The following is a 24,918-nucleotide window of genomic DNA, read 5'->3' as shown; positions in this document are numbered from 1 at the left end:
CGTGGGGCTTTCGCCCATGCTCGGCAATATTTTGCCATTCGGCCAAAAAGAGGGTCCCGGGAAAGGGCTTGCAGGCGCCCCGTTTCCAAGCCCCATGCCGTTGGCCACGCGAAATCTTCCCAGCGCCCGGCCATCAGGCTTTTTTGCGTTGGACCAGCTTGGTGCCGCGGCCGTTTTTGCCGCCTCTCGAAATCACGCTTTTTCTTTTTTTCCTAACGTAAAGAGAGCTTGTGTTTCTTTAGATGGGGCTGGAAGCTGCTTTGCACCGAAGATGGCGGGTTTTTCGAAAGCGGCATCGCTGCCCCAACCCCCAAAAAAGCGTTTATTTCCATGAAAGGTGCTAAAAACGAAAAACCGCGCCTGCGAACAGAAAAAGTTCGGTGTCCGCTGCCCTGTGGCCCTAAAAGCGCCTGGCCGTTTTGGGGCCTTTGGCTTTCCTTTGCCGCGGGCTGTTTAAACCCCCTATTCCCCTTGGAAACCGCGGTCGCCCGGCATCCTGCAAAAAAAAAAAGCGGGGTGGGGCGGCCAGCCATTTAAGAAACCGCACCGCCACACGACAGCCCCGCGCCCACTCACGAACCCCCAACCCCAACGATGAGAAGCGGGAAGGGGGATTGCAAAACGAAGAGCTGGCGGGCTTTTTCTTAAAAGGCAAATGGGGCCGACCGCCATTCTAACGGATGCCGCCGCAAAAAATCGCCAAAAGCCCCTGCGCCAACGCCGCGTTCCACCCACCCCCCCAAACGGCCTGGATAAGACCCCCCCCCCGCCAGCCCTTCCGGGGGTGCCAGAAAAAAGAAAACGGCAGCCTTTCCGTTTTTGGAAATCGCGGCCACCGGGTTTCTCGAAAAACCCCCTCGGTTCCGCGGCTGGCGAGCCCGTCGTATTCGCTGCTGAGGTTTTTTTTTCCGGCAAAGCACCAAGTTCGCAAAAGCCAAAGCGCCCACCCCTCACGGCTTTCGCCGTAAGCAGCCCTTGCGGAAAAAAAAACTCGGCACACCAGCGACCACACCGGCGTACACGCCCACGGGCGCACGGCGCCCAAAAAAAAATTACCACGCGCCTTTTCTTTGCAAGGAAGAAAGCCCGGAACGGCAACCTCTTCTGGCCATCCCGCCCCCCAAGGGTCCCAAAACCCCCGGGACAAAATGGCCGGCGCCGGACCAGGCACGCCCTCCTTTCGGGAGGGGGGCATTTTCAACCCCCAAAGGATGCTTAGGAAGACAAGTGATCCCCAAACCAGCCTTTGGCTTTTTGTTCACCACGGTTTTTTTTTAAGGTATGCTGACGCCCCTTGCTATACCACACATTTCTTCCCCTGGGGTTCCTTAGCCGCCCCCCGTTTCTGCTAGCCTCGAAAAAAAGCATATGTAGGCCAATCGCTGGGGGTGCATCTTTTCACGACAAACGGATGAATACCTGACCCGAAATTTTATTAGAAGCAGCTGCTGTTTGCCTCCTGGCGCGCAAAACAAGGCTAGCTTTTTTTTTTGCGGCACACACATATTCATAGATCAGCTTTTTTTCTTTTTTACGTTCTTGTTCTTTTGCCTAAAAAAGGGGACTTTGGTGGGTTGTAAAACAAGAAAGCATTCCGCAAGCTCAGCCTTCTTTCACATATATGCCCCCTTGAAACTCCACAGGGCTTTCCATAAGCCCTCAAAATCACAGAAGAAACCGCAGCCACAGAATCGCTGCAAGAGCGGAAGGGCATACCCTGAAGCGGGCGTAAAAGAAACGCGCACGGTTAAGTCAGGCAACGCGGCGCCCGGGCTAATTAGAAAGCAACACCATCGAAGCAATAAAACCCCATGTTTAAGTACCGCGTGTTTCTAATGTCGGGATTTGTTTTATTCACGGAATGAAGAACCACTGCCCCGGCGACCCGTGGGCCCCTGCAAAAACAATAATCTTGCGAATCGGCGGCCGAACGCCCCTTTAACCCAATCGCCGAAATTTCCAGGAACCCGCCAACCCCTGTCGCGCGTAATGAATGCCAAACGGCCGCTTCCGACGCGGAAAAAACGCTTCTAGCATAACTCTGGGCTTCGTTGTTTTCGGGAAAGTGATTTGCAGGCAGGCCGTGAAAGAGTGGTAGGCATCAAAAATTTCTTATGCGTTTTTGGTGCGGCGGCCCCCGCTGGCGGAAGCTAGGCGGAGCCCCTCATCCCCTCCCCCCCTCATCTCCTCACCCCCTCTATCCCTTCCAACACCGAGCCGCTTCTCGTTGTGACAGGGCCCAGCACGCACGAGATGGGGGCGGGTCAGGGCTGGCTGTCGCTGCGGATGCCGGCGTTCGGGTCGTGAATGGCGGTGCTGCGCCGGGGCGGCCTGCGGCGGTGGGCGTGTTTGCGCCCTCCGTTTGGTGGGCGGGGTGCCCGTGCGGCCCAAACGTGTCGCTCAGCCGTCGCGCTGCCTGCTGGTGGGGCGGCTGTGGGGCGGCCTGTGTGTGTGTGGGTGGGGTTTGGGGCAGGGGCCTTGCCCCGGTGGGTGCGTAGGCGGTGTTTTCGAGCGCGTCTAGCGCCGCTTCGCGCCACGCAATGGGGCCCTGTGGAGGGCCGGTGGCCTGGCGGAGGCGTGGCCCCTGTTGGGTGCGGGGGATGGTGGCGTGGGAAGAAGGTTCTCCCGGTGGATAAATGGGTTTGCCGACTGGCGAGGTTGGGGGGGGGTTGTTTTATTTTTTGTCGTGGATGCTATTTTTCGGCGGCGGGTTGTGGGTATCAGTCGGTGCCTGGCCGCCGTACATGCGTTTTTGTCGGCCGCGGGTGGGGGGGTGACGGAGGGTTGCGTGGCCTCAACTGACGCAGGGGGGGAAGGCCTGTGCTGCCCCGCTGGTTTTGTGCGTCTGCTTTCTTGACACCCCTGGTGCTTTTTCTTTTGCTTTTTCTCTTGGTTGCGTATTTGGGTTGGGATATTCTGCCCTGCCCTTTCTTCGTTATTGCGTGGCGGCGATGCGTGTGCCATAATTTTTTTTTACGAAGGGGGCAGTGAGGGGGCTGCCGTATACTAAAGTACATTGCTGATGAGCCTGCTTGAGTGCCCCGCTGTGGTTTTGAAGCCTGTGTGCCTTCCAGGTTTCTTCGAAGCAATGATCTGAGGACGCTCTTCGGCACGAGGCTGTGGGGGGGGTGCTAGGGGGAAGGGCCGCAAGATCGCGGTGGCGCTGCTCTGGGAAGGGGCGGTGGTGTGGTTAAGGAACTTCGCATTTGTTCCCCGTGAGTCTCACACAACTAGTAGCGATTCTCTCGATTTATTGCCGGTGTCTGGAAAGGCGGGCTTTTGGGAGGTTAAAGCTGCGTTGTTGACACCGTTTTTGTCCAGAGGTGGGGGGGGGGCTGCGTGTGCAACCTTTCTCGGAACAGAGGTTGCTGCTGCCGCAACCTCGTGGCACTTTTACTGCATCAAGGCGCCTTTTACATCTGAGCAGCGCACAAGAAAGGGGGGGGGGGAGACGGGAGTTGACGTGTCGGTGCTGTTTTGGGCGGCTGCTTCCTTTCAGCTTAGCTCAAGTGATGACGGCTGGAGAGCAGGGAACTCGACTGAAAGAGTACTGGTTCTTTATCGCTTCACGCCATCGAGCGCGATCTGCTGAAAGCTAGAGGTATGTTTATTTCTGTGGGATAGTGGGAGGGGCTACCATTGTTTGCAGCGGCACTAGTTTTCTTTTAACCTCAGCGTATTATCCTTTTTGGCTCACAGCTAATGGATTGCTCGATAAATGGGATGTTCGAGGTGAGGTGAATTGGATGCGGGATCTACTGTCGGGTCCGCCGCTTCCTCACGGTAAATCCATTACTTCAACGATCTGCCGGTGGCATCATGCCGCGGAGTCCAGACTCATGTGAAAACGCGCATGGCTGGATGAAGTCGCTGGCGGAGGAGAGCTGATGGTACGACAAGAGATGCTCGATAGCAGGTGTTTGTGAGATCCTGCTTTTTTTTTTTGGGAGCGGACGCCCGACGGTGCCGCCTGTTTCTCTCTGTATGGGACTGTCAAAATGCTTTGCAGTAAAGTATGCTTATAGCGGTCTGGCGTGGTTTCCCACAGCAACGGTAGCTGTGAGCTTCGATTTCAGCTTTTAGTAGCGCCTTTTTTTTCATCTTCTTTGTAGAGAGGCTTGGGTTAATGCTGGTAGGGAGGGTCTCATGTCTTTCTAGCTGTCGAATCAAACGGGGAGAGATGTGTATTTATTCACACAAGTCGAAGAAACAAGCATGAATGAAGAGTCTCGCGGCTATTACTAGAATGGTTGGTCCCAGTGTTCAAGCTCTGTTCATCGTCGACCCCACGGGGTAACGCTTGAGTGCATGTTTTTGAAGAATTGGAAAGACATTTTGTCTGTAGCAATGAGTGTCGCATAGCACCTCTTTCGAGATGGCTTTTACTTTGCATCTGTAGCTTCTTACAAGCTGTTTAGCTCCGACAGTGACGAGTTGATTTGCTTAGAGGCTGGAGCTCGAATCGGTATCAGTGGTGAGGGGTAAGAGTAGCAGGCGAGTAGCGTCTTATCGCCACCTTTGCACAGGAAACAGAACAAGGAGAATGATGCGTGTGAAATTGAGCACATGCTTTCAAATGCCGCGAAAAATACCATCGTTCTTAGGCTGACGCTCACGACCTGATTTGTCTTTTCCAGGTGCCGCATCATATGTGCGGTGAGTGAGTTTTACCCTTTCAACAAAAGCCGAGTACAATCGTCTCGCTCGTTAAATGCGGAAAATTCCCTGATTTCACTCTCTTCTACCACATCACCGTTTGTGCTACCCTCTTTGTACTCGCTGGGCTCTATCTCCTCTCAATCCCGAACGGCGGCTGTTTTCTTACCCTCGCCGCTTGTTAGGTGTCTTGGCGAAAGATACAGCATTCTGCCGAGCTTGAACATTGGTCTACGAGCTGGAGCTTGAAAGCCTCAGCTCCCTTTCTTCTATAGCTCGGAGCCCTTCGTTACGTTTTTTCCCCTTTTGGAGAGGCAAGGCGCTGTCGTATGCGATACTGGCCATAAAGAAGCGGTGCACCGACGATCAACTGGAAAGTCTGCGTTCTTTATATTGCGGGTGCCAATAGGTTGGAGAAGCAGCGCTAGCGCGTGTAGCGCGCCAGTGACAAGGAAACTCATCTTTTTGTTTTTGTCAACGCTCTCCTGTGGCACCTGTGGAATTTGCTCACGCACACTTTTCAAAATTAGCTTTTCAGTAGAGCAACCTATTCCCTTTTTTCCTGCAGGTTCAGCAAGGGCTGACCGCATCGACTGCAGCTGAGCTTAGCTGGGCATCCGCTAGTAGCGTAAACTCTCAAGTTTGCGCCTGATTGACATAATGCAGACTTCGGAGGGTGGCGCGCGTAAGCAAAGCGCCAAAGCGAGCGAAACTGGCTCAGGCGCGACTGTGGCTTCGGTGAAAGCGGCACAATTGCCGCGGCAGCCCTCCTATGCACCGGGAACGAATCGGCTGCCTGAGGTCGAAGAGGCAAGAAGATGCTCTTCTATTCGCAAAGAAAGCGATGGCAGAGTTGCAGGGCGGTGCACTGCGCGTAGCAGAGACATTGCCTCGAAAAACAGTTACTTATCTGAGGGAAGTGGAAATCAGCGTCAAGCTGAGGGTTCTGACCGTGAGGGTCGTGGGAATTTGTGTGGCAATGGCCATGCTCAGCATAGCTGCGCTTTGGCTAGCCGCTCATACATAAAATCAGATATTAGCATGGACACCTTCGTTCCGCATCGTGAACTGTCAGAGCATGGCAGTGAGAAAGATGGACAGGTGCAAACAAATCTGGAGGGCGTCGAAAAGTCAGTGTTCACCCCTGAACAACCCGCCTCTGGTGACAGCACTAGTGTCTCTCGCATTCCTCCCAGCTGTGATGCGTCGGCAACCGCAGCAGTGGACCCTTTGGCGAAAATTGAGACAGCAGTGGCCTCCACAGCGTATGGTGAGAGTGGCTCTGGCGCAAGAAAGAGCTCCGCTCACGCGGAGAAGTCTATGCAGCCGTTGCGCAATCAACTCCGCCGCTTTTCTTCGAGCAAAGACACGCCGCGCCGCCGAAGCCATGGCATATGTCCTACAGCACTCGTTGCTAGCCGCACGCTGCCTGTTGGGCGCGTCGAGACAGAGTTGGCAGACAGCGACTGGGGAGGGGCATCAGGATCCGGGGACGTTGCGGAGGCAAAGGTTCCAAGCGCTCGCACAGGCTGCTTGCCGAATACGAGTGTCTTCGCTGGTGATGTTGTTACAACTGACACTCGCGAAGGCACTAGTCGCGACAGACGAAGTGCCCAGTTTCTGCGAGAGATGTTGGGCGTGGTTGAGAAGGATCAGGCGGGCTCCTCTAGGGGGTGTGAGGGTGACGGTGGGAACGTGAACAGTGCAGCGACAGTTCCAAATCCCCTTCATCATCGCAACAGCGCAAGTAGGGCAAGTGACAGTGGGTCTATCAGCGACATTCCCTACGGGTATGGTAATGAAGCTTTCGGAACACAAAGCAGTGCAACGCGAAGAGAATTGCATGCGCGCAACGTCGACAATGTTGCCGGGGGCGACAGAGATCAGTACAACACAGACAGTTTTGTAGATGGGCGTTCCTTTGGTAGTTATCGCGGCGAGCTAGAGTGGCTGTGCGTCCCTTCTTTGTTCTACCTTTTTGCCAACATGATCAAGTGGAATGAGCTTCGACTGCAGCGCCGAACATCTCAAACCCCTCTCGAGGAGAATCGCTCCTGCTCAAGTGATGAGTCATTTTCTCTAGCTTCAATTTGGACCCCAAATCGTGAGCAGGAACTCCATGTGCTTGAGGATCGCATCAGTTTCTCAGTTTTCGAGTTGGAGGGGGTGTACTTGAACCCGTTGTTGGTGAGCTGGTCGAAGCCGAGGCTGCGCTCGCTTGTTGCAGATGTTGCGGCAACATGGGCAAAGGAAGGCCCCTACAGTGCCGAGTTTGACTGCATCTCGTCACGCCTTTTCGACGCCATTTCTACAGAGCAGACTTGCCAGCTTCGAAGCACCTGTTTGCTCTCGGTGCGACAGTGGCTGGGAAGTGCACAACACCGATGGGACGTCACGTGCGTCTTGATAGCTTTACTGACGGTTTCGATTCTTTGCATTGTCTTTCTTGCGGTGTTTGGCCGCACCCAAGCCGTCTGCGTTGTATTTTCGACGATGCTCAGCGTAGCGGTGGTCTTGATGTACGTGGTTGCAGTGTTTGTGTTGCATCACAACACGTACGCAGACGCGGCTTCCAGGTACTTCCGCGAGGAGGTGGTGCGCGCAGCTCAGAAGAAGATGGAGGAGGAGGAAATGGCGGAAAAACGAGATGTGGGCAGTAGAAGCGGGTACAGACACCGCGGTGCGGTGAAGACGTCTCGGGACGCGGCGGACAACGGTTGCAGGGGTTACACAGCGGGCGATGACGACACAGGTGTCGATGATGAGTATATGGAGGATGAAATATCTATTGCGGTACGCAACCTCCGAGCTCTGACGGAGGGTAGCACCCACCCGGTTACTAACGCGCCGCCCTACTATCGCCTATCGGATCGGCCTCACAGTGGAAAGTGTGACAACGGCGGTGCAGGGGGCGGCTTTGAAGATGATATGACACTGGCCGATGGGAACTACGCTTCCCTCACCAGCCGTTCTTTGCAGGCTGGTGACAAAGCCAAGCAGCAGTTTGAGGAAGATCGTGAAAATAGACTCCTGCTGAGCCGCGGGACCTTCGAGCAGCATCAGGCGCACATGGATCAGCAGGAGTCTCACAGGGTGCACGAACGCATGAACGCACAGCAAGCGCTGCGTCCTACAAAGCAAGCGACGCCCAGCAGCACCAGTGGCGCCACTGGAGCTCAGACGAGGCCGAGCACCGCTGACAGCGGTGGAAGCGGCAGACAGGAGCAGCTGACTCGGGGAGGGCGCGACGGCAAAAAGATTGTGATGCAGGAGCAGCAGCCGCTACAGCAACTCGCTGACTTGCCAGAGAATGTCAACGTCACGGCGCTGCTGTTTTGCAGGAATGCGGGTGTCCTTTCTCAAGTGGCGTCATCGCTATGGGAGCGCAATTTTATGCTGTTGCGCGTCAGCAACCTTCAAGCACTCAACAAATTCAATCGCGGTTCCGAGCGTTTCGGGGTGGTGTTGATTCATGCCCCTGATGTGGCGGAGGGATCTGCAGAGTTGGAGACGGCGCTTTCGTGGCTGCAGGTGGAGAGGCGGCCCGTCTTTTTCTTTTCCCGCTCGGCGATGGCATACCCGGCCAGCGTGCCCTTTTCCGCCCGGCTGCTGGTGCCGTTTTCCTCCACTTCCCTTAACGCTCTCTTGCTGGCTGGCATTGGCGTGGAGTCGGAGCACGGTTGTGTCTCGTCCCCGCTGCTTCCTCAGCAGGAGCAGGAGCGACATCAGCAGCAGTGCCCGTCGCAGCCTTTTCAAGTCCCACCATACACTCTCGGCCGCCGGCTTGGTGGAGGTGCCTTTGGCAACGTGTTCGAGGCAGAGATGGAACACACAGGTGCCAGGTGCGCAGTGAAGCGGATGTACTTGAAGGAGGACTCGAATCAAGATGAGGAACAGCAAGTCAACAGCGGAGTTGCTGGGGCCTGTGCAGGCGGCAGTGGCACCCTTGCAGCAGGCGCGAACTCCGCAACGTCTCCCAGGGCGGCAGCAGTGGAGGAAGAGGTGGGTGGGGCAACCACCGCGGTCGGCTCACAGCTGCGTGACATTGCTCAGGAGGTGGAGATAATGAGCTCACTTCAGCATCCCAACATTGTGCGATACTACTACTGCGAACGTGACGATAACTGCATCTCCATCTTTATGGAGCTCTGTACCGGCGGCTCGCTGAGATCGTTGATTCACAGCGGAAAGCTGGTGAACCCCCCAGAGATCAAACATCTGCTGCGGGAGATCATCAGTGCCGTTTCCTATCTGCACAACATGCGCATCGTGCATCGCGACTTGAAGCCGGACAACGTCCTCTTTCGCCAGGGGCACATCAAGATTACGGACTTTGGCACGGCTGTGCACAAGCACGGTGGAGACCTTCGGCTTATCAGAGGCACGTTCGCGTACATGGCTCCTGAGATTTTGGTCGGGGATCCGTACGGGCGTGCCTGTGATGTGTGGTCTATCGGCTGCATCGCTGCCGAGGTGCTGTCTGTGGAGTTGCCGCAGCACGCGCTGGGGCTTCCAGAAATGTGCGATTACTACCGCGCCATGGGCGAGAACAGTGAGCTGCCCATCGAATGCGACGTACCGGGCGTACGCGATTTCCTCCTCGCCTGTCTGCAGCGCAATCCCAACCAGCGCAGCACGGCAGCGGAGCTTTTCTACCACCCCATCCTGCAAGCCCGAGACACTTCCATTCATGACTGGATGGTGGAGGTGGTGGCGCGTCGCCGTCGCATGCAGCAGCAGCAGCAAGCGCTTCACCGCAACGGACTTGGCAGCCGAACGGGTGGCGGGGCCGGCGGCCTCGGTGGCAATCACCAAGTCAGCTCCAACGGACCGAACAATAACGGGGGCATGAACTGTGCGAATGCCGGTGACCGCTTCGACCTGCATTCCGTCGGAAGCGCTCAATCGCTCGACTCGTCAAAACTGGTGTGACCGCCGCCGCCGCCGGACTCGGAACTTACCGCATAGGCCGGGACCGGGCGAAGTAGCTGATGGTCCACGCTGAGGAGTTGTTGGATTGCGTTGGGGCAGGCGTTTTCTTCCGTCGTACACCCAAGCCCCTCGTCTCACAGCTTTGCGTCTTGAGTGCTGCAAACAGTCAAGACGCACACGCGCGTCATTCCCGAACGTCAACGGGTGGGTGGGGTGGGGGTGGGGGCACATGTTTGACATGTGCCGCTGCTGTTTTCTTGTGCCCCCTTTTTTTCGATTCTGTTTAATGATATATTTATCGATATATATATATATATATGTGTGCGTGTGCTCTCGCTTCTTTCGCCATCTACTTCTCCTTCTTGTTCCCCCCCTCTCTTCGAGAGAAACAAGGAAGCTGCTCACGTGTCTGCGTTGTGCACACGCTTCGAGGAGCGGTGGCCTCCGCCCCCCTCCCTCTCTCCGTTGATCTGTACTTCTCCTTTCGTCTGCGCGTGTGTTCAAGCGCTACCCCCTCTCACGCCTGCCGCGCTTGCCCTTCCACGTTTCTGTGAGGGCGTGGTGAGGAAGCACTGCTACATTTTGGCTCCCTCCCCCCCCTCTCTCTCTCCCTCCCTCTCATGGTGCGCATGTTTCATATTCTTAGATGTTATCTCTTTCGTGGTGTTTCTGTTACCCCCTCCCCCTCTTTCTTCCCCCTCCCTTTCTCATTGTGGGAGGGCACTCCGACGTCCGTGTCTCTGCGTTGTGGCGATTTTGCTCTCGTTTTCTTTTTTCGCGTTTGAGGATGCTCCTGCTGCACATTTTTTTTCGTTTTTGTTTTTCGTGCCTTTTCCCACTCCCTCCGTCTTTTGTGTTTCATTTTATTTTTCCTCTGAGTGTTGTCGTGTTGCTTGTGCCACTCACGCTTTCCAACCGTCCCTCTGGTCTCTCTCCCTCTCTCTTCCCTCCGCTGTGTTGGCATTTTTTTTTTGGGTTACCTTGCACGTGATTGCCCGCGCGCTTGAGAGAAGAGATGCGTTGCGACTTTCTTCAGGTTTCTCTGTACGTGCGCCCGAAGGACCTGTGGGGCGATCTCTAGCGCGCTTGTGTGTGTGTATTGTGCGTGTGTGCGCTGCGGCGAATGTCTTTGTTTCCGCGCTCGCGCGCCTCTTTTTTTTTCCGGTGGGCGTGTACGACACGCGTTCCTCGTATGTGGTCATCTTTGTTTTTCTGTAGAGCTCCAGCTGTTCATCTCCATTGCGAGTCCCTCCCTCCTCCCCCTCCTGTCTTGCGCCTTGCCACCATGTTTCCGCATCCCTTTCCTGCGTTCTTGTGCGTACCTATATGCTGCATCTCTCCGTGAAGGATTGCACCTGAAATCAAAACAACACAACACAACAACAACGACACACACACACACACACACACGCGAAAAAAAAAACGACCTACGAACCAAAAAGAGAACGCAAAGGGAGACGGCGACTGACGAACGCACGCATAAGTGACTCGCCTTCACTGGCATGTGCGTTGGAGGCCCCGACAGGCTGTCTTTGCTGGCCGGAGGCCTTCACTTTTTGTAAAGGTCTCGTCGACTGTCTTGTACACAAAAATCATGTCTGGCTTCCTCTCTCTCTGCCTCTCTTTTGGTTTTCTCTGTTGCCGATGATTTCTTTCGTTTGTTTTCCTTTTTTTATGTTTCTGCTTTGCTGTCCTCCTCTGCTCCTCCTCCTCTTCGTTTGCTTGTCGTCACCTCCATCGCCCCCTCCCCCCTTTTCCCCTCTTTTGCATGTCGATGTGCCTCAATCCCTGTTTCCTTCCATTATTATTATTAATATATATATATATATATATATCGGATCTTCCTGCTTCATCCCACCCCTCCCCTGGCCCGCGCTCCTTTATCTTCTCTCGCTCATTCCAAACATATCATTCTGCGCTACGATCTTCAGCGCGTCTCCCGCTGCAGGCTCCACTCCTCACCCACGCTTCACCTTTCGTTCTCTCTTTTTTTCGCGTGCGCATGCGTGTGTGTGTGTCGTTTTGGGTTGTCTTTATTATTTTTTTTTTAGTGCGTCATCTTTCTCTGTCTTGCATGTATGAAGCGACGGGTATCTTCATGTGCTTCGTTTCCCTCCCCCAACTTTTTGTGTTTCACCCCCACCCGGATGACGGGCACGGGAAGAGTGAGGAGGGGGGAGCGCCTCAGTGCGGGGTGGTCGGGGGGGTCCAAGAACCCCCACTCTGTGGGAGGAGGCCAAGCGGAGCCCCTCATCCTCTCCTCCCCTCATCTCCTCACCCCCTCTATCCCTTCCAACGCCGAGCCGCTTCTCGTTGTGACAGGGTCCAGCACGCACGAGATGGGGGCGGGTCAGGGCTGGCCGTCGCCGCGGATGCCGGCGTTCGGGTCGTGAATGGCGGTGCTGCGCCGGGGCGGCCTGCGGCGGTGAACGTGTTTGCGCCCTCCGTTTGGTGGGCGGGGTGCCCGTGCGGCCCAAACGTGCCGCTCGGCCGTCGCGCTGCCTGCTGGTGGGGCGGCTGTGGGGCGGCCTGTGTGTGTGTGGGTGGGGTTTGGGGCAGGGGCCTTGCCCCGGTGGGTGCGTAGGCGGTGTTTTCGTGCGCGTCTAGCGCCGCTTCGCGCCACGCAATGGGGCCCTGTGGTGGTCCGGTGGCCTGGCGGTGGTGTGGCCCCTGTTGGGTGCGGGGGATGGTGGCGTGGGAAAGAAGGGGCAACAACAACTGCTCTCTTTCGAGAATGACACGCTTTCCCTTCCCTTTGGCGTCTTTTGATGGTTGCGCTGTGTATGCGTGTGCGTGTGTGCGCCGCATCATCTCCCCTCAACATATTACAAGTATCTTTCAACAACAACAACACGCACACACACACGCACACACACACACACACACACACACCAGAAAAAAAAACGAAGAAGGGCAAAGAAAAGGAAACAACTCTCATAAAAAAGAGGAAAAAAAAAGGAGTACTCGTATGCAATACAACCACGTAGGGGCGTTCCTGCGGAGTTTTCGGATGCATGTTTTGTGTGAAGTATTGCTACAGCAGCGCACTCCTCCGTTTCGAGGAGTGCACCCGCAGCGCGCGTGTGTGTGTCTCTCGTGGGTCTTTCCTCAGTGCCTTCCGCTTTGGCTGAGCTCGTGCTCTCCCGCCGCGTCGCCTCTCTCCCCTCCCTCGCGATCTGTCTGCTCACGGTCGTGACGTCCTCATCGTTTTCTATCGTGTGTGTCTCCCAACATCGTGCCCGCGTCTCTCTTCCCGTTTCCTTATCGGCCCACAAAGTCGTCTGTAGCGCCGGTGGCCTTAATTCTTTTTGTTTGTGTGTTTGTGCTTATCACGCACCCCCCTCTGCACTCTCCCCCCTCCCCCTGCACGGCTTGGCATCGAGGCTTTTGTTCGCCTTGCCTGTGAGATCACCAAAGAGGGGCGCACTGTACATACCTATCGTCTTCCGCAGCCTCCCGCTCCTGCCTCCTCCGCTCTTTGCGAAAAACGGAGACGTGCCCGGCATGCTTTCTTCTGCAAATGCAACCGCTGCCGGCAACGGGTACAGATCATCAAGTGCAGCAGACCTGGGTTGGCCAAGTGCGGGTGGGCTGAGAAGCGGTGGAGAGGCGAAGGCTTCGATAGCGCCTCACTCTGTGCCCGCGGGTGTGACACCACCGCTTCGTTACGGAGGTGATCCGGTGGCTGCAACGACAGCGGTGCCGCCTGCCGGACATGTGACGTTCCCCGCTGCAGACCTTGTGGACAGGAGCGCCTTTCTGTTCGGGCTTCTTCAGTCCGAACACTTGGTGCATGATGTGCACGATGCCATCGTTGCTCTCAACAACGTGGCTGCTGACAAGACCGACGACGGCGATGCCAAGAGCCGCACCGCAGGCGGCCAGAGCAGTAGCGAGGGGGCCCTTTCGGCTGTGTTCTACTTTATTGCCCGCCCCCCCTGCCCCGATATGCCGTGGCGCCCCATCTACACCAGTGCTGTACTGCTGTGTGTATTTTCAACCGTGGAGGCGGCGCAGCGGGCGATTGCCCGCGTCGACCGAGTAGTGCTGCACACAATGCAGACGGAAGTGCGGGGCTCTGCATCGACGGCCTCGACGGCACCAATATCGTCGCCGTACCTCGTCCTCCGCCCGGCCAGGGAGTTTGTGCTGGGGCCGGAGAATACGGACACAGCGTTGCTCACCTACCTCACAACGCCACGACTCGTGGACTTGCTGCTGCGTCGTCAGCGGATGCAGAAACCGAACGACAGGGTCGCAGATGACGCGGAGCAACGCAGCGCCATGGAGTCGTACGCTCGAGCGAACTTGCCGCCGGCGTATCTGTGCGGCTCTGCCGCGCGTCTGTACGCTGCCATTCTGAGCCCGCAGAGTCCCTACGCGGTCGACTGGGCGGCGGCGCGCGTGGCGATGGCTCGTGGGGACGGCATCGTGGTGCCGGAAATGAGCGTGGTAGAGCCATGGGCTTGCGGTGGGGCTGGTGAGTACGACCGTGATAAAGGCGCTACCCCCGCCGCAGCCGGCTCGCCGCCCGCCGACAGATGTTCACCACCGTTGTTGCAGGGCGCAGACATTGAGCGGCGCCGGCGCGCGAGCGTGTCGGGCGCCGCCCACTACGTTCCAGTGACACTGCAGGAGGAGGAGTATTATCGCCGATACGGTGTTGGGTCGCCGAGTCGCACGGCTATCAGCCGTGCTCGTTGCGGCAGTGTGGAGGGGCTGACGGAGCTGATGCCCTCTCGCGGCTCTCTCTATCGTGGCGCACAGGGTGTTCTGCGCGGCGTTTCCTGGTTCTGGCGCCGCGCCTACGAGAGCCTCAGCGGCAAGGAGGCGGCGCTGATCAGCGGCCCCAGTAGTCTGCCAGTGGCGCCGACGGTTCCCAGTGCGCCGCCGCAAGCGTCTGCTGGAGCGATAGGCACCTCCGATCAAGTGCCGTTTCCTGCGTCCCCGACCGCGCTAAGCGAGGGGCGGAACTTCTACGAGCCCCCGCGAGCGCGGCACCGCGCGGAGGGTCGCGGGCCCGACGGTGTTCACGGCACCCGTGGAGGCGGTGGCCAGCCGATCATGATTCCCCGCTACAACGCGGTCGGGTCTGCGCTGTCGTGGATGCCGGGGTTTCACTATGTCGCGCCGCTCTTCGTCACGGGCGTCTTTCCGCTGGGCGGCACCGCGCCACCGCCGCCGCATCGCCGTCGTATGCGTGAGGAGGAGTGTGGTGACCTGGAGAGCTCTGCGTGGAGCGGGAAAGAGGCACAGTTGTATGGCATCGCGTCAGCGGATGCGTGGCGCCGCGATGGCGGCCAAGTTCCGTCCTATTCCTCGCTTAACCACGCGCCGATTCCAGAGCCGTTCTCGGACAGCGCAGCCTGTGGTGCCCCGCTGCGGCGCTCTGAGGTGTCGACGGTTCCTCAGAGGGCCGGCTTGCCTCCAGTATCGTGGAGTTTGCCGGCGCAGCCGTCTCAGCTGTTTCCTGCTTCGCTGCCGCGGCGCGCAGCAGATGGACCGCAGGCAGCTCCCGGCACAGCGCCCCATCCGAACTCACTTCTGCCAACGCCGATGGTCTCTTCTATTGCACCCAGCCGGTCCTGCATGCCTCTTCACGACGGCGATCTCGCGTCATCCAGCGAGGACGCATCGATGCCGGCGCTTTGGAGGTCCCGTGCCGCTGAAAAACCCGATGCCATCCCCGCCTCGTCGCGAGGGAACCGCGCTTTCATTCGCGTCGATGGCGTGCACGCAGCTGGTGGAGGCTCTCGCGCCGCTCGCCATGTGCGCAGCGTTGGTAGTGACACATCGCTTGCTGCGGGTACACTTGGGGGGAGCTCAGCTACGAAATCTGGTGGCGCGAGACCCAGTGGCACGCTTGCAGATGAGCTTCGTGCCTTTGGCAGCGGCCCTGTGGCCGGTCTGCGTGGCCGTACGGATAACCAGGATGAGGTGCGCACCACTACCGCGGACACCACTGCTGATGCTCAGAGAGAAAAGAAATCTAGCTCCCGCGCATCGCGCCGCACGGTAGAGTTTAGCCTTCCTGGCGAGACCAAGTAGCCCCCGTTCTGCGACAGTTGTGCATGTGCATTTCTAGGTAAAAAGGGGGCAGCGCGGAACCGAAAGGAAGAGGACGCAGAAAGGGAAAAATAGACATGTCACGACCGGCCCTTCAGCTGCTGACGTACCATGGCGTGCTCTCAGCTTTTCTTTTATTTGTTGAACGGGATGACAGGCCCGGATGGATGTGGGGAGGGCGGGAAGAGAAGGGGGGAGGGAAGGAGGGTGGAAGGGGGCAACACATCACCTCTGCCTTCCGAATCGGCACGTCTGCTGCGTTTTCTTCTCACCACTCTCCTCTCCTTCGGTTCTCCAGGTCTCTCTCTCCCTCTCCAGAGTGGCTTGGCTCGGACTAATGGCGTACGATTAGATCTTCAAGTTACCACCATCAAAAAGCGAAGGGAGCCGCGGCGATGTGCCTGGTTTGTGTGTGTGTGTGCCGGTGTCGGTGTGCGCACGTGTCACCCACGAAAAGAAGCGTCACCATCACGACCACCCGCCTCTTTCAAAAGGCAGAGAGTTCGTCAACCACGCACCATTGCCCATGCCTTCCACCCGTTTTTTTTTTCTGGATTTTCAGCTCGTGTTGGCGTGCCCACGCTTGCAGCGTCGATTGGTGGAGAAGATGGCCACCCGGCCTCTCTCTTCCTCTCCCTCCTCCTCTCTCCCTCTTTATCCTCTATGCGACATGCCTCGTCCACACCTTGTCGTCTGTACTCGTGTCTTTGTCGTCTCAACTCGCATATGTGCCCCCAAACGTGACACGTAATGACACCGCTGCATCTCCTCCCCTCTCTTTCCCTCCCAACCCTTTCCTGAAACACGTCAAGATCCCTTACCTCTCCTATCCAGCCACCGCCTCCCGCCCTTTCCAGAGAGCGAGCAAAGACGTGTTGATCCTCCGGCCGCCCTCTTTTTTCATTTCTATTCGCACTCTCGCTGAGGCTCCCTCGAATACGAGCCTCTCGCTCTTTCTGTCTGTCTGCCTAGCCAGTCCCCCAGCTGCTTCGCTCGCACCTCGCTATTCGTCCACCGCACAGCTGCCCATAAAGACACGCTCTCGCACTGCACATACTCCCTCAACAGAATACAGGAGAAAATGCCGAACGTTATCGTGACTTGTACCTTCAACCCCCCATGTGTCTCCATCCATGGGGCGAATATCCGCCAAGACACAATCGATGCCCTTCAACGAGCACTGCCGAAGCAGACCACGACAAGTCTGCCTACACAGCGCCCCGGTGAGCCTGCCAAGTTCCTCCTGACGAACGGCAGCGGTGTGATGCAGTCCGGCACAGTGAACCGCATCGAGGACGGCAGTGCCGCCGCTGGTGGCGCGGAAGAGGGCAGCCAGGAGAACACCTCCCCGCACAACAGCTCGAACGGAGTGGCCCCTGGAGAAGGCGCCAAGGAGTACAAGAGCTGGCGCATTGACCTCGGGCAGCACTACTGCGATCAGATGGGTCGCGCCATGATCTTTCTGGTCATCATCGAGGCGCTGGAGGAGGAGGGCTTTGCCCTGCGCGGCACGCACACCTTGATGATGGATAGGGAGAAGGATACTACCCAGCTCATCTTCGTACGCTCGTAAAGGCACAACGCCTTCGAGGAAAGAAAACAGCAGCCAAGGAAGAATGGGGCTTTCTTAGGAGTGAGCAAACACAGACGTTCGCGAAGTGCCGGTGCACTCGCGCGCGACAACGACGACCCGACAAAAGCGGCATATCCACTGGCATACCCCCCCCCCCCCCCCACACACACACACACACTAGCATGTAAAGTTTTATTTTCTCTTTCTCTCTCCGTATTTCTCTTTTCTATCTCGTGAGGTATGTACATAGGAAAATGGGCAGCGTCGTCCCACGCGTGCGCGGAGTGCGCGTGCGTGTGCGTGTGCCGTTGATCCGTTCTTCGGCGCTCTCTGGAACGAAAGACGCTCTTGGGTTGCGTTGGTGGTGTTTACACATGCATGTGCGTGTATGCACGTGCACGTATATGTATATATATATATATGTGTGTGTGTGTGGACAGTCTGTAGGCATCCTACCACTCTCGCGGCTCCCTCTTTGCGTGTTTTTTGTTCGTGTCGTCGTTCTCGCAGGTGGGGTTGGGGGTGGGGCGTGCAGCTGTGTCCCCACACGTTACGGATTTCCCCCGCCATGCGCCCACACCCTACCACCCGCCTTCCCTGTGGCAGCGATGACATTGAAGCGATGGAGGGTCAACAGACAGAGAGAGGGTGAGCACGTGAGGCAGTTGCTGATCGGATAAACAGGCAACGTGAAAAAGAAAAAGGCAGAAAACTCTGCATCCCGGGCTGTGGTTGTGTGAGTGGGGATGTTTACGGGGAGGAACAGAGAGAGAGAACAGGTACGCCAACTGCCGTGCACATTCTCCGTACAATGTTTCTTTTTTTTTCGTTTCCCAGGTGAAGGTGGCCCTTTCTCAGATCTGCGTTACAGGCAGCGACGGCTTCCTTCGTCCTCTGCCCCCTCCCTCCTTCGCCTCCCTCGCCTCCTCTCTCCTGGTGAAAACTGTCTCTTCTGGTTCATGCCACACACACACGCATACACGCGCGAAAGCACCGATAACGAGGGCAAGACAAACTCGCGACATATTTTTTTTGTTGGTACGCAGAGAACACAGCCGCCGTACGGCCAAACGCGCGTTACTTCTCCCCCACACTGTCGCCTCATCTTTTTCCCTCTCTTCTGCGCCGGTAGACTCACCCACGCTATGATCCACTGCCTCCTTCGCCCTCCTCTGCGCTTCACCCCTCTTTCGAACTATTGGCGCGTACACTATGTGCCGTCATATTGTATGTGTGTGTGTCACGTCTGCACCGTATCGGGCACACACACACATATGTATATATATACATATATACGCACAACATATTCAGTTGTAGCTGCCATACACGCATCTCTATTTAACGAAGCAAATCAGACGACGACAGCATCTGTCCAGTTTTCCTTTTTTTCTCTCCGTTCTCTCTTCAAGTTCCGCCTGCGCAAGGGAACATATCTTTTAGTTTAATATTATATAACAGTTATATATTATTATATATACAATTTTCTTTTTGACCTATTTATGCTTTTTTTTTGCTTTTATTCATCGTCACTGTGCTGCGGTACTGCTGATCGGTGCTCTCTCTCTCCAGTGTGAGCTGGCGCGATTCTCACGCCGAGTCGTCCCCCCTCTGATGCACCGCTGCTGGCCAGTCCGATCCTGCTGACTCTGTGTTAGGCGCTCGCTGACCGCACAATACTGGCGGTGTTTCCTCCTTCACACCCTCAGCAGCTTATCATTCAGCAGTAAGACCCCCCCCACCCTTAAACGGACACCTATAGAAACCCCTGCGCAGATTTTCGCCACATCACTTGCGCTGCAACTGTGCTTCATCTTTTTCTTTTTTTGGTATTCTGCTTGCATTGCCCTCTCTCTATTCCCATGAAGTCGCGGACATCTGGAGGCTCTCGCCGGTCCACTACTGGTGGCACGGGTGGATGCTCACTCGAGACGGCCCTTGCGGCCTCTTCTTTGCTTCTTTGGCTCCCCTACTCTCTAGCGGCGGTGTACGTGGCCTACTGCAGCGCGTTTGTATCGGAGTCATCTGTCGCTGGAAGTGTAAGCGCGTTGTCCAACAGTGGCGGCATCAGGGTTACATCGTCGGCATCCGGGGGCAGCGCAGGGCTCGCGACGTCATCCGCGTCTGCTGGAGCGTCGCTTGCCTCATCGTCGGCGTCGGCCATGGCAACGGCCACCTACGGCAGCGCCATCACAAGAGGCGCGACGGCCCGGCATCGCTACAGCTCAATCTACTACTACATCTTTCCTGTCGGCTTCGAAATTGCCGTCTTCGTGCCGCTGCTGCTGCGCGTCCTGTCCTTCAGCGCAGCAGCAATCCTCGTCACCTATTACCTTTCCGTGCACAAGGTCAGCGGAGGCGAGTACTTGATGGCGGTGGCGTGGGCACTCGGGACCTTCAGCGGATACGGATGGCTGTACTCTTCGACAGGGTTGATGCTGCCGACTTCGTCGTCCTCTTCATCTCTCTCGAGCAGTGCCAACGCGGGGGCGCAGGTGATGCCATCCGCTGTAAGACCGTCTTGGCTGTGGCTCGTGGTGTCGCTCCTCACCGGCCTCTTCAGCGGCATCCTGTGCAAGGTGAAGGACATTGTGGATGGCAAGCATGCCTGCGATACGCATCTCTTTCCGCTGCTGGAACGCTATGAAGAATTCTTCGAGGACGCAGAGCTGCGGTGCGCCGCTGGCGCCGGTGACAACCACCACGATGATCGCGGCGCTAGCTCTCCTTTTGCAGCAGCAGCTGCATCTCCCTCCTTTCCTCTGTCTGGTGTGGTGCGTTACCGCCGCATCTGCATGTCCACCTCCCACCATCTTGTCAGCCTCGGCGACCGACTCTACATGGTCGTGCCCTTCTGCACTGGCCAGTGGTTCTCGTTCATCCTCCACCACGGGTGGCGCGGCATCATTGTGGAGAACGGCACCATCTTGCTTTCCCTCAGCTTGGTAGGCTACACGATGCTGAGCTACAAGTTTCTGAAGCGCCAGGTGCTGCGCGTTTCTGGGCGGGTGACCCTCTCGGCGACGGCGCGCAGTCGCAATCGTCGCAACAAGCGCCGCCTCCAGCAGCAGCAGGGCGGCGCTGCTGTGATCTCCGAAGAGGATGCAGCCGAAGATGCCAACAGTGCCGATTTTCCCGAGGACGTCGGGGAGGTGGCGGTTGTCGACGTCATGGATCTCATCTCGAAGCTGTTCACGACGTCTTTTGGTGTTGTTGTGCTAGTGGTGCTGGGGCTGAACCTCTTTATGACGTCCCTCTGTATCCCCTTTCTGAAGGCGCTCTTCAAGCTCAACGCGCTGGTCAGTGGCGTCGGCATTGTAATTGAGCTCATCATGTACGAAGTGGCGTGATGAGCTTGTAGCGATGCCTGCAGAGGCCAGTGCACGTGTGCACGTGTGTATGCGTCTACCTCGTTGTTTGTGTGTTGCCTTGCCATCATTGGCCACAGCGTATCGTTGAATATTGCTTTTTTTCCTCGGGGGAGAAGGGGTTGTGCTCGAGTGCCGTGTCCACCCTGCCCCACGAGTGTTGAGTATGTTCTTTTCCCTTTTTTTGCTGCTCCCTTCGCAACGATCAGACACCTACCCACCTCAACCTACCCATGAACACAGGGGCTTATATGCTCAGATATGCATAGGCGCATACGTACTAACCCATATATACATATACATATATACATATATACATATATATGTATATGTATATACGTCCACACACCTGCACGGGCTTGCTCTCTCACTCACAACGCATGTCGAGTGCATGAAGTGAAAACGAACACCACACAAAGCAAAAGGAGTCGGCGAGCGAGTCGGTGCGAGGGGGGGGGTGCCGCGACGTGAGTCACCTCCTGAAAAAAAATCAAAACACAGGGAGGTAGCGCTGTGCCCTCCCCCCGCCTCTCCCTCTCCTGCCATACACAAGTGCAGCCGTGAGCTGCCGCATCGCCGGCCCTCCATACCCCCCTTCACGGCGTAGTGCACGCACTGTGGCCCTCTGCCTCCTACCACCTGCCCTCTGTGCGGTGTATCTCTGCTTCACCTTCGATGCCCCATTTGCTTTCGCTCATCTGCGCATCTCTCTCCCTCTCTCTTTGGGGTTTGTCTGCTCGACCTGCGCCGTTGATATGGCGAACAATATGTATGCATGTATATGCATGTATACGCATATGTATATATATGTATGTATGTATACGCATATGTATGTGTGTAAGTAAACGCCAGAAAACAAAGACGAGGTGCAGAGCACACGTCTGACTTTTGCCCACTTCCACCGCGTGTTCACTTCCGTGAGCACACAGTCGCTCGTTCCACCAAACGCCGACAGTCGCCTTACGTGAGGGGGTAATCTTCACTGCAAAGCAAGCGGCAGCGCGGAGGCTTTATTATTCCTCGTCGGACAAATAAAGTGATATAGCGGTGTGTGTGTGTGTGCCCACGTAGCATACACGCTTACACCACACATCATAGGAAGGGTCGTTCTCTCTTCTCTTTACGCCTCCCTCCCCTCCCCCCATTTTGCCTCCTCATCGGCGTTTGGCCATCTTCTGTGATCTGAATCGCCAGCATCCCGCACTCGCCATCCTCTGCCTCAACCCTCCCTCCGCGCCGTGTTTTGTCTCTCACGTAGCGTCACCGACGTCTGGGTAGCACACCCGCCCAGGTACGCGCACAGAGACACGTGGGATCGTCAAGTCGAAGCGACTAAGAGAGTGGGATACCCAGACCAGGGTGGGAGCAGACGTAGAAGGGACATGTCTGCCGTCAGCCCGCCCAGCGGGCAACTGACGCCACCGACGGCTTTCATCGCCACACCATCCGGCTTCAACGCCAGCGGCTCTGCCCCGTCCTTCGTCAAGGTGTACTGCGGCAACGACGAGTGTGTTCCGCTCAGCAAGCAGTGCACTGGCGGCGTCTTCCAGGGCGTCCTCTCCGACCTTGCAAACCGCGTCAGCAAGCACGAGGCGCAGGATCGGGGCAGTCGCAGTCACCGCGTGAAGACTGTGGGAAGTGCCGCCGCGGCAGACGGGGCAGCCTTGGCTCTGGGGACTGTGGCTGGAAGCGGCGGCAGCGACGGCAAGGGTGAGCCGACGCCGCCGGCCTCAGAAGATCGTGTGGGTACTGCGGGGACCCGTGGCAGGGTGGCGAAGGGAGGCGGTGCTAGTGCGAAAAAGAAGCAATCTGCGCCGCTGCTGTCTACGTCACCGCTGCTTCTGCCAGCATCGAAGGGTGTTGCCCCGGCTGCGCCATCCACAGAGCCATTCCACTCCACCGACACCTCACCCACCACTGATACAGCCGCTGCGTCGGTAGGTGACCCGCTTGCAGGTGAGAGTGGTGTTCGTGTGGCATGCGATGTCGTGTACCGCCGCGCGGAGCTTCTACCGCTCAGTTTCGTGCGCGACGTCGCGTCGAACAGCAGGGTAACGGCACTGTACAAGCAACACCTTCAGCTTCAAGAGGAGCTTCAGCGCCATCAGCTCGAGCAACAGCAGCTACAGAAGCAGAAAGAGGATGATGATGACGCTGCCTCCGCCGCGGCTGCCAAGGCGGCGAAAAACGATGCGTCAGATGCTGCAAGCAACCAGAGCACTGCAGGTCGCGCTGATGGGAAAGGAGGCAAGATACCAAGCAGCAAGCCCGCTCCTCGACGGCGCGGGATGCCAAGCGTGAGCCGAGGCGGTAGCGCTATCTCTGGAAACCGAGTTTCATGTTCTGTTAGCTCCGCTGCAACTTCTGCGGTCGCTGCGACGGCGCTGGCTGCCCAGATCCGCACACAGCTCTGGACCGCTTTGCGGAACACAATCCCCTTCTTCGGCGTGCTGACGATGCCCGTTCACACACCCATGGAGCCACTTATCAGCCTGCCAGCATCGGCATCTGCAAGTGGTGCGAGCACCGCCGCTGCGAGGGCCGCAGCAGCGACGACGACGCCGCCGGTAGCAGGTGTGGTGTCCGCGGCTACGGCCGTCTGTAGCGGCTCTTATGTGCTGCTGGGATGCCGCGAGCGACCGCGCGAGGAAACGATTTCGGCCGACGCGACACCGGTGTTTTCCCAAGCGGGGCGATGCGCGTCCGGTGCTCTGTCCTTCATCGGCGGGGTCGCTGCGTGTCCAAGCATGTCTGCTGTGGAGCGGCTGGTGGAGCAGGCCCACGAGGCATCCGTGACGCGGCTTCCGCCCCTCAGTAGCGACGCTGTGCTTCGCAGCAACGGCGGCACGACCGCATCCGGGGCCAACAGCGAAGGCGCAAAGCGGTCGCCGCGAAAGCAGCGCCTGCACCCGAGGGATCTGCAGGAGCAGGTGTCGCAGCAGTCGCTGCCGTTGCGGTGCACGCTGCACCCCACCACCAACCGTGTCGTGCCGATGTTGCCTCCGCTTCCAGATGACATCGCGGCCGGCTACGGCGCTGCGAGGCTGGTGACGAAGTCGCTCGGTCAATCTGCTGCGGGCCGCAGCGGAGACGCGGACGACTCCACGACGCCGTCGGGAACTCGTATCAGCAGGATCGCCGCTAACGGCCGCGGCTGCGGTAACCCTGATCGAGCACATCGACGCTCCTTAGATGAGCCTACCGACGGCTTTGTGAGTGCAGTGAACGCCTCTGCGGCTGCTGGTCTGAGACGCCCACTGTCGAGCAGTAAGGATGCGCCACCGACGGGGTTTGCGAAGGGCAGAGCCGGCGCTGGGCCGCTCTCTGACGAAGTCGGCGTCGAAGGTGGCGAGGAGGCAACGTTAATGAACGCACAGCAGCCGTCGAATGCTGCTGCCGCTTCACATGGCCCTCTCTCTCCATCTACCGTGCCGCATGCGAGTTCGGCCGTGGGGCCGAGCGGCAGCACATACCGGGACGGTGACGGACCCGGAAAAGGAATGGAGCCAGGTGTACCCCTCTCCGCAGCCGCCATCGCCCGCCTCGCGCCTTCCACTCGGTTTACGGTGCAGCTGTCCAGCTGCACCGTAACCTTGACTACGCAGACCCGGAAGGGAGTGGGGATGAACGCCGCTGACGCCGCATCCCCCAACACCACTGGCGCGGCAAACAGCATCAGCGGTACCGGTAGGATCGCCACCGGCAGTTGTGAGGTCGACACCTATGCAGGCGAGCTTACCCTCGTGTTTGACGGGCTGGATGTGCTCTGGCACGGTCCCAATGGCGAGGAGGCGTTGCTGCAGTGGGTTCTGGATGAGTACTCTATTCTACTGAAGCAGCGTATGGCAGCTGCCATGGCGCAGTGGACGTCGATGGTGCACGCCAGTGACACCAGCGCTGGCGCCGCCGGCGAGTCCTCCTCCAAGGCGAACAAGATGCGGCGCCAACTACCGAGCGAGCGTGTACAGGCGTAGCATGATGGCGGCTGCTCGCGTTCGACCAGAGGCGGATTCGCAAAGAGAGGGACACGCAAGCACCTCCCCACTTTCCCTTCTATACTCCTCACACACACACGACGTACACGGACCCCCTTCCCCCGTTCATTCCGCATGGGTCTTCTATCGTTTTTGTCCCTCCCTCCCTCTCTGCCGCCGCGCTCTGGTCGCCGGGATTTGGCGCTCTTTTTCTCTCGCACACGAGCGCGTCGTTCCTCCTTTGCACCCCCTCCACCCATGCGCGCCGCGCCTATGAGTTTGCGTGTGCGGCCACGCGACGGGCGCGCCATTCACAGGAGGCATCGTGCAGTGGAGGAGGGGTGCTGGGGTA

At 57.6% G+C, this 24,918-nt stretch overlaps 5 protein-coding genes across 5 annotated transcripts; all 5 read left to right on the top strand.

The window, feature by feature from the left end:
* Window positions 1-6,642: 6,642 nt before the first annotated feature.
* LINJ_02_0540 (putative protein kinase) lies at window positions 6,643-9,588 on the top strand (the record flags this gene model as incomplete). The annotated part of the gene is made up of 1 exon (XM_001462707.1): window positions 6,643-9,588. One exon carries the CDS (start codon window positions 6,643-6,645, stop codon window positions 9,586-9,588), a length of 2,946 nt encoding a protein of 981 aa, XP_001462744.1.
* Window positions 9,589-13,092: 3,504 nt separating this feature from the next.
* LINJ_02_0530 (hypothetical protein, unknown function) lies at window positions 13,093-15,636 on the top strand (the record flags this gene model as incomplete). The annotated part of the gene is made up of 1 exon (XM_001462706.1): window positions 13,093-15,636. One exon carries the CDS (start codon window positions 13,093-13,095, stop codon window positions 15,634-15,636), a length of 2,544 nt encoding a protein of 847 aa, XP_001462743.1.
* Window positions 15,637-16,735: 1,099 nt separating this feature from the next.
* Window positions 16,736-17,227, top strand: LINJ_02_0520 (hypothetical protein, unknown function; the record flags this gene model as incomplete). Its single annotated transcript, XM_001462705.1, has 1 exon — window positions 16,736-17,227. The coding sequence occupies one exon, from the start codon at window positions 16,736-16,738 to the stop codon at window positions 17,225-17,227; it is 492 nt and encodes a 163-aa protein (XP_001462742.1).
* A 2,366-nt stretch (window positions 17,228-19,593) lies between these two features.
* LINJ_02_0510 (conserved hypothetical protein) lies at window positions 19,594-20,574 on the top strand (the record flags this gene model as incomplete). Its single annotated transcript, XM_001462704.1, has 1 exon — window positions 19,594-20,574. One exon carries the CDS (start codon window positions 19,594-19,596, stop codon window positions 20,572-20,574), a length of 981 nt encoding a protein of 326 aa, XP_001462741.1.
* Window positions 20,575-21,974: 1,400 nt separating this feature from the next.
* Window positions 21,975-24,566, top strand: LINJ_02_0500 (conserved hypothetical protein; the record flags this gene model as incomplete). Its single annotated transcript, XM_001462703.1, has 1 exon — window positions 21,975-24,566. The coding sequence occupies one exon, from the start codon at window positions 21,975-21,977 to the stop codon at window positions 24,564-24,566; it is 2,592 nt and encodes an 863-aa protein (XP_001462740.1).
* Window positions 24,567-24,918: the final 352 nt, after the last annotated feature.

Source organism: Leishmania infantum, chromosome 2 (genome assembly GCF_000002875.2).
Source record: "Leishmania infantum JPCM5 genome chromosome 2".
NCBI classification, from domain to species: domain Eukaryota; phylum Euglenozoa; class Kinetoplastea; order Trypanosomatida; family Trypanosomatidae; genus Leishmania; species Leishmania infantum.
The sequence above is the reverse complement of the archived record's forward strand: the minus strand, read 5'-3'. Positions and strand labels throughout refer to the sequence as shown.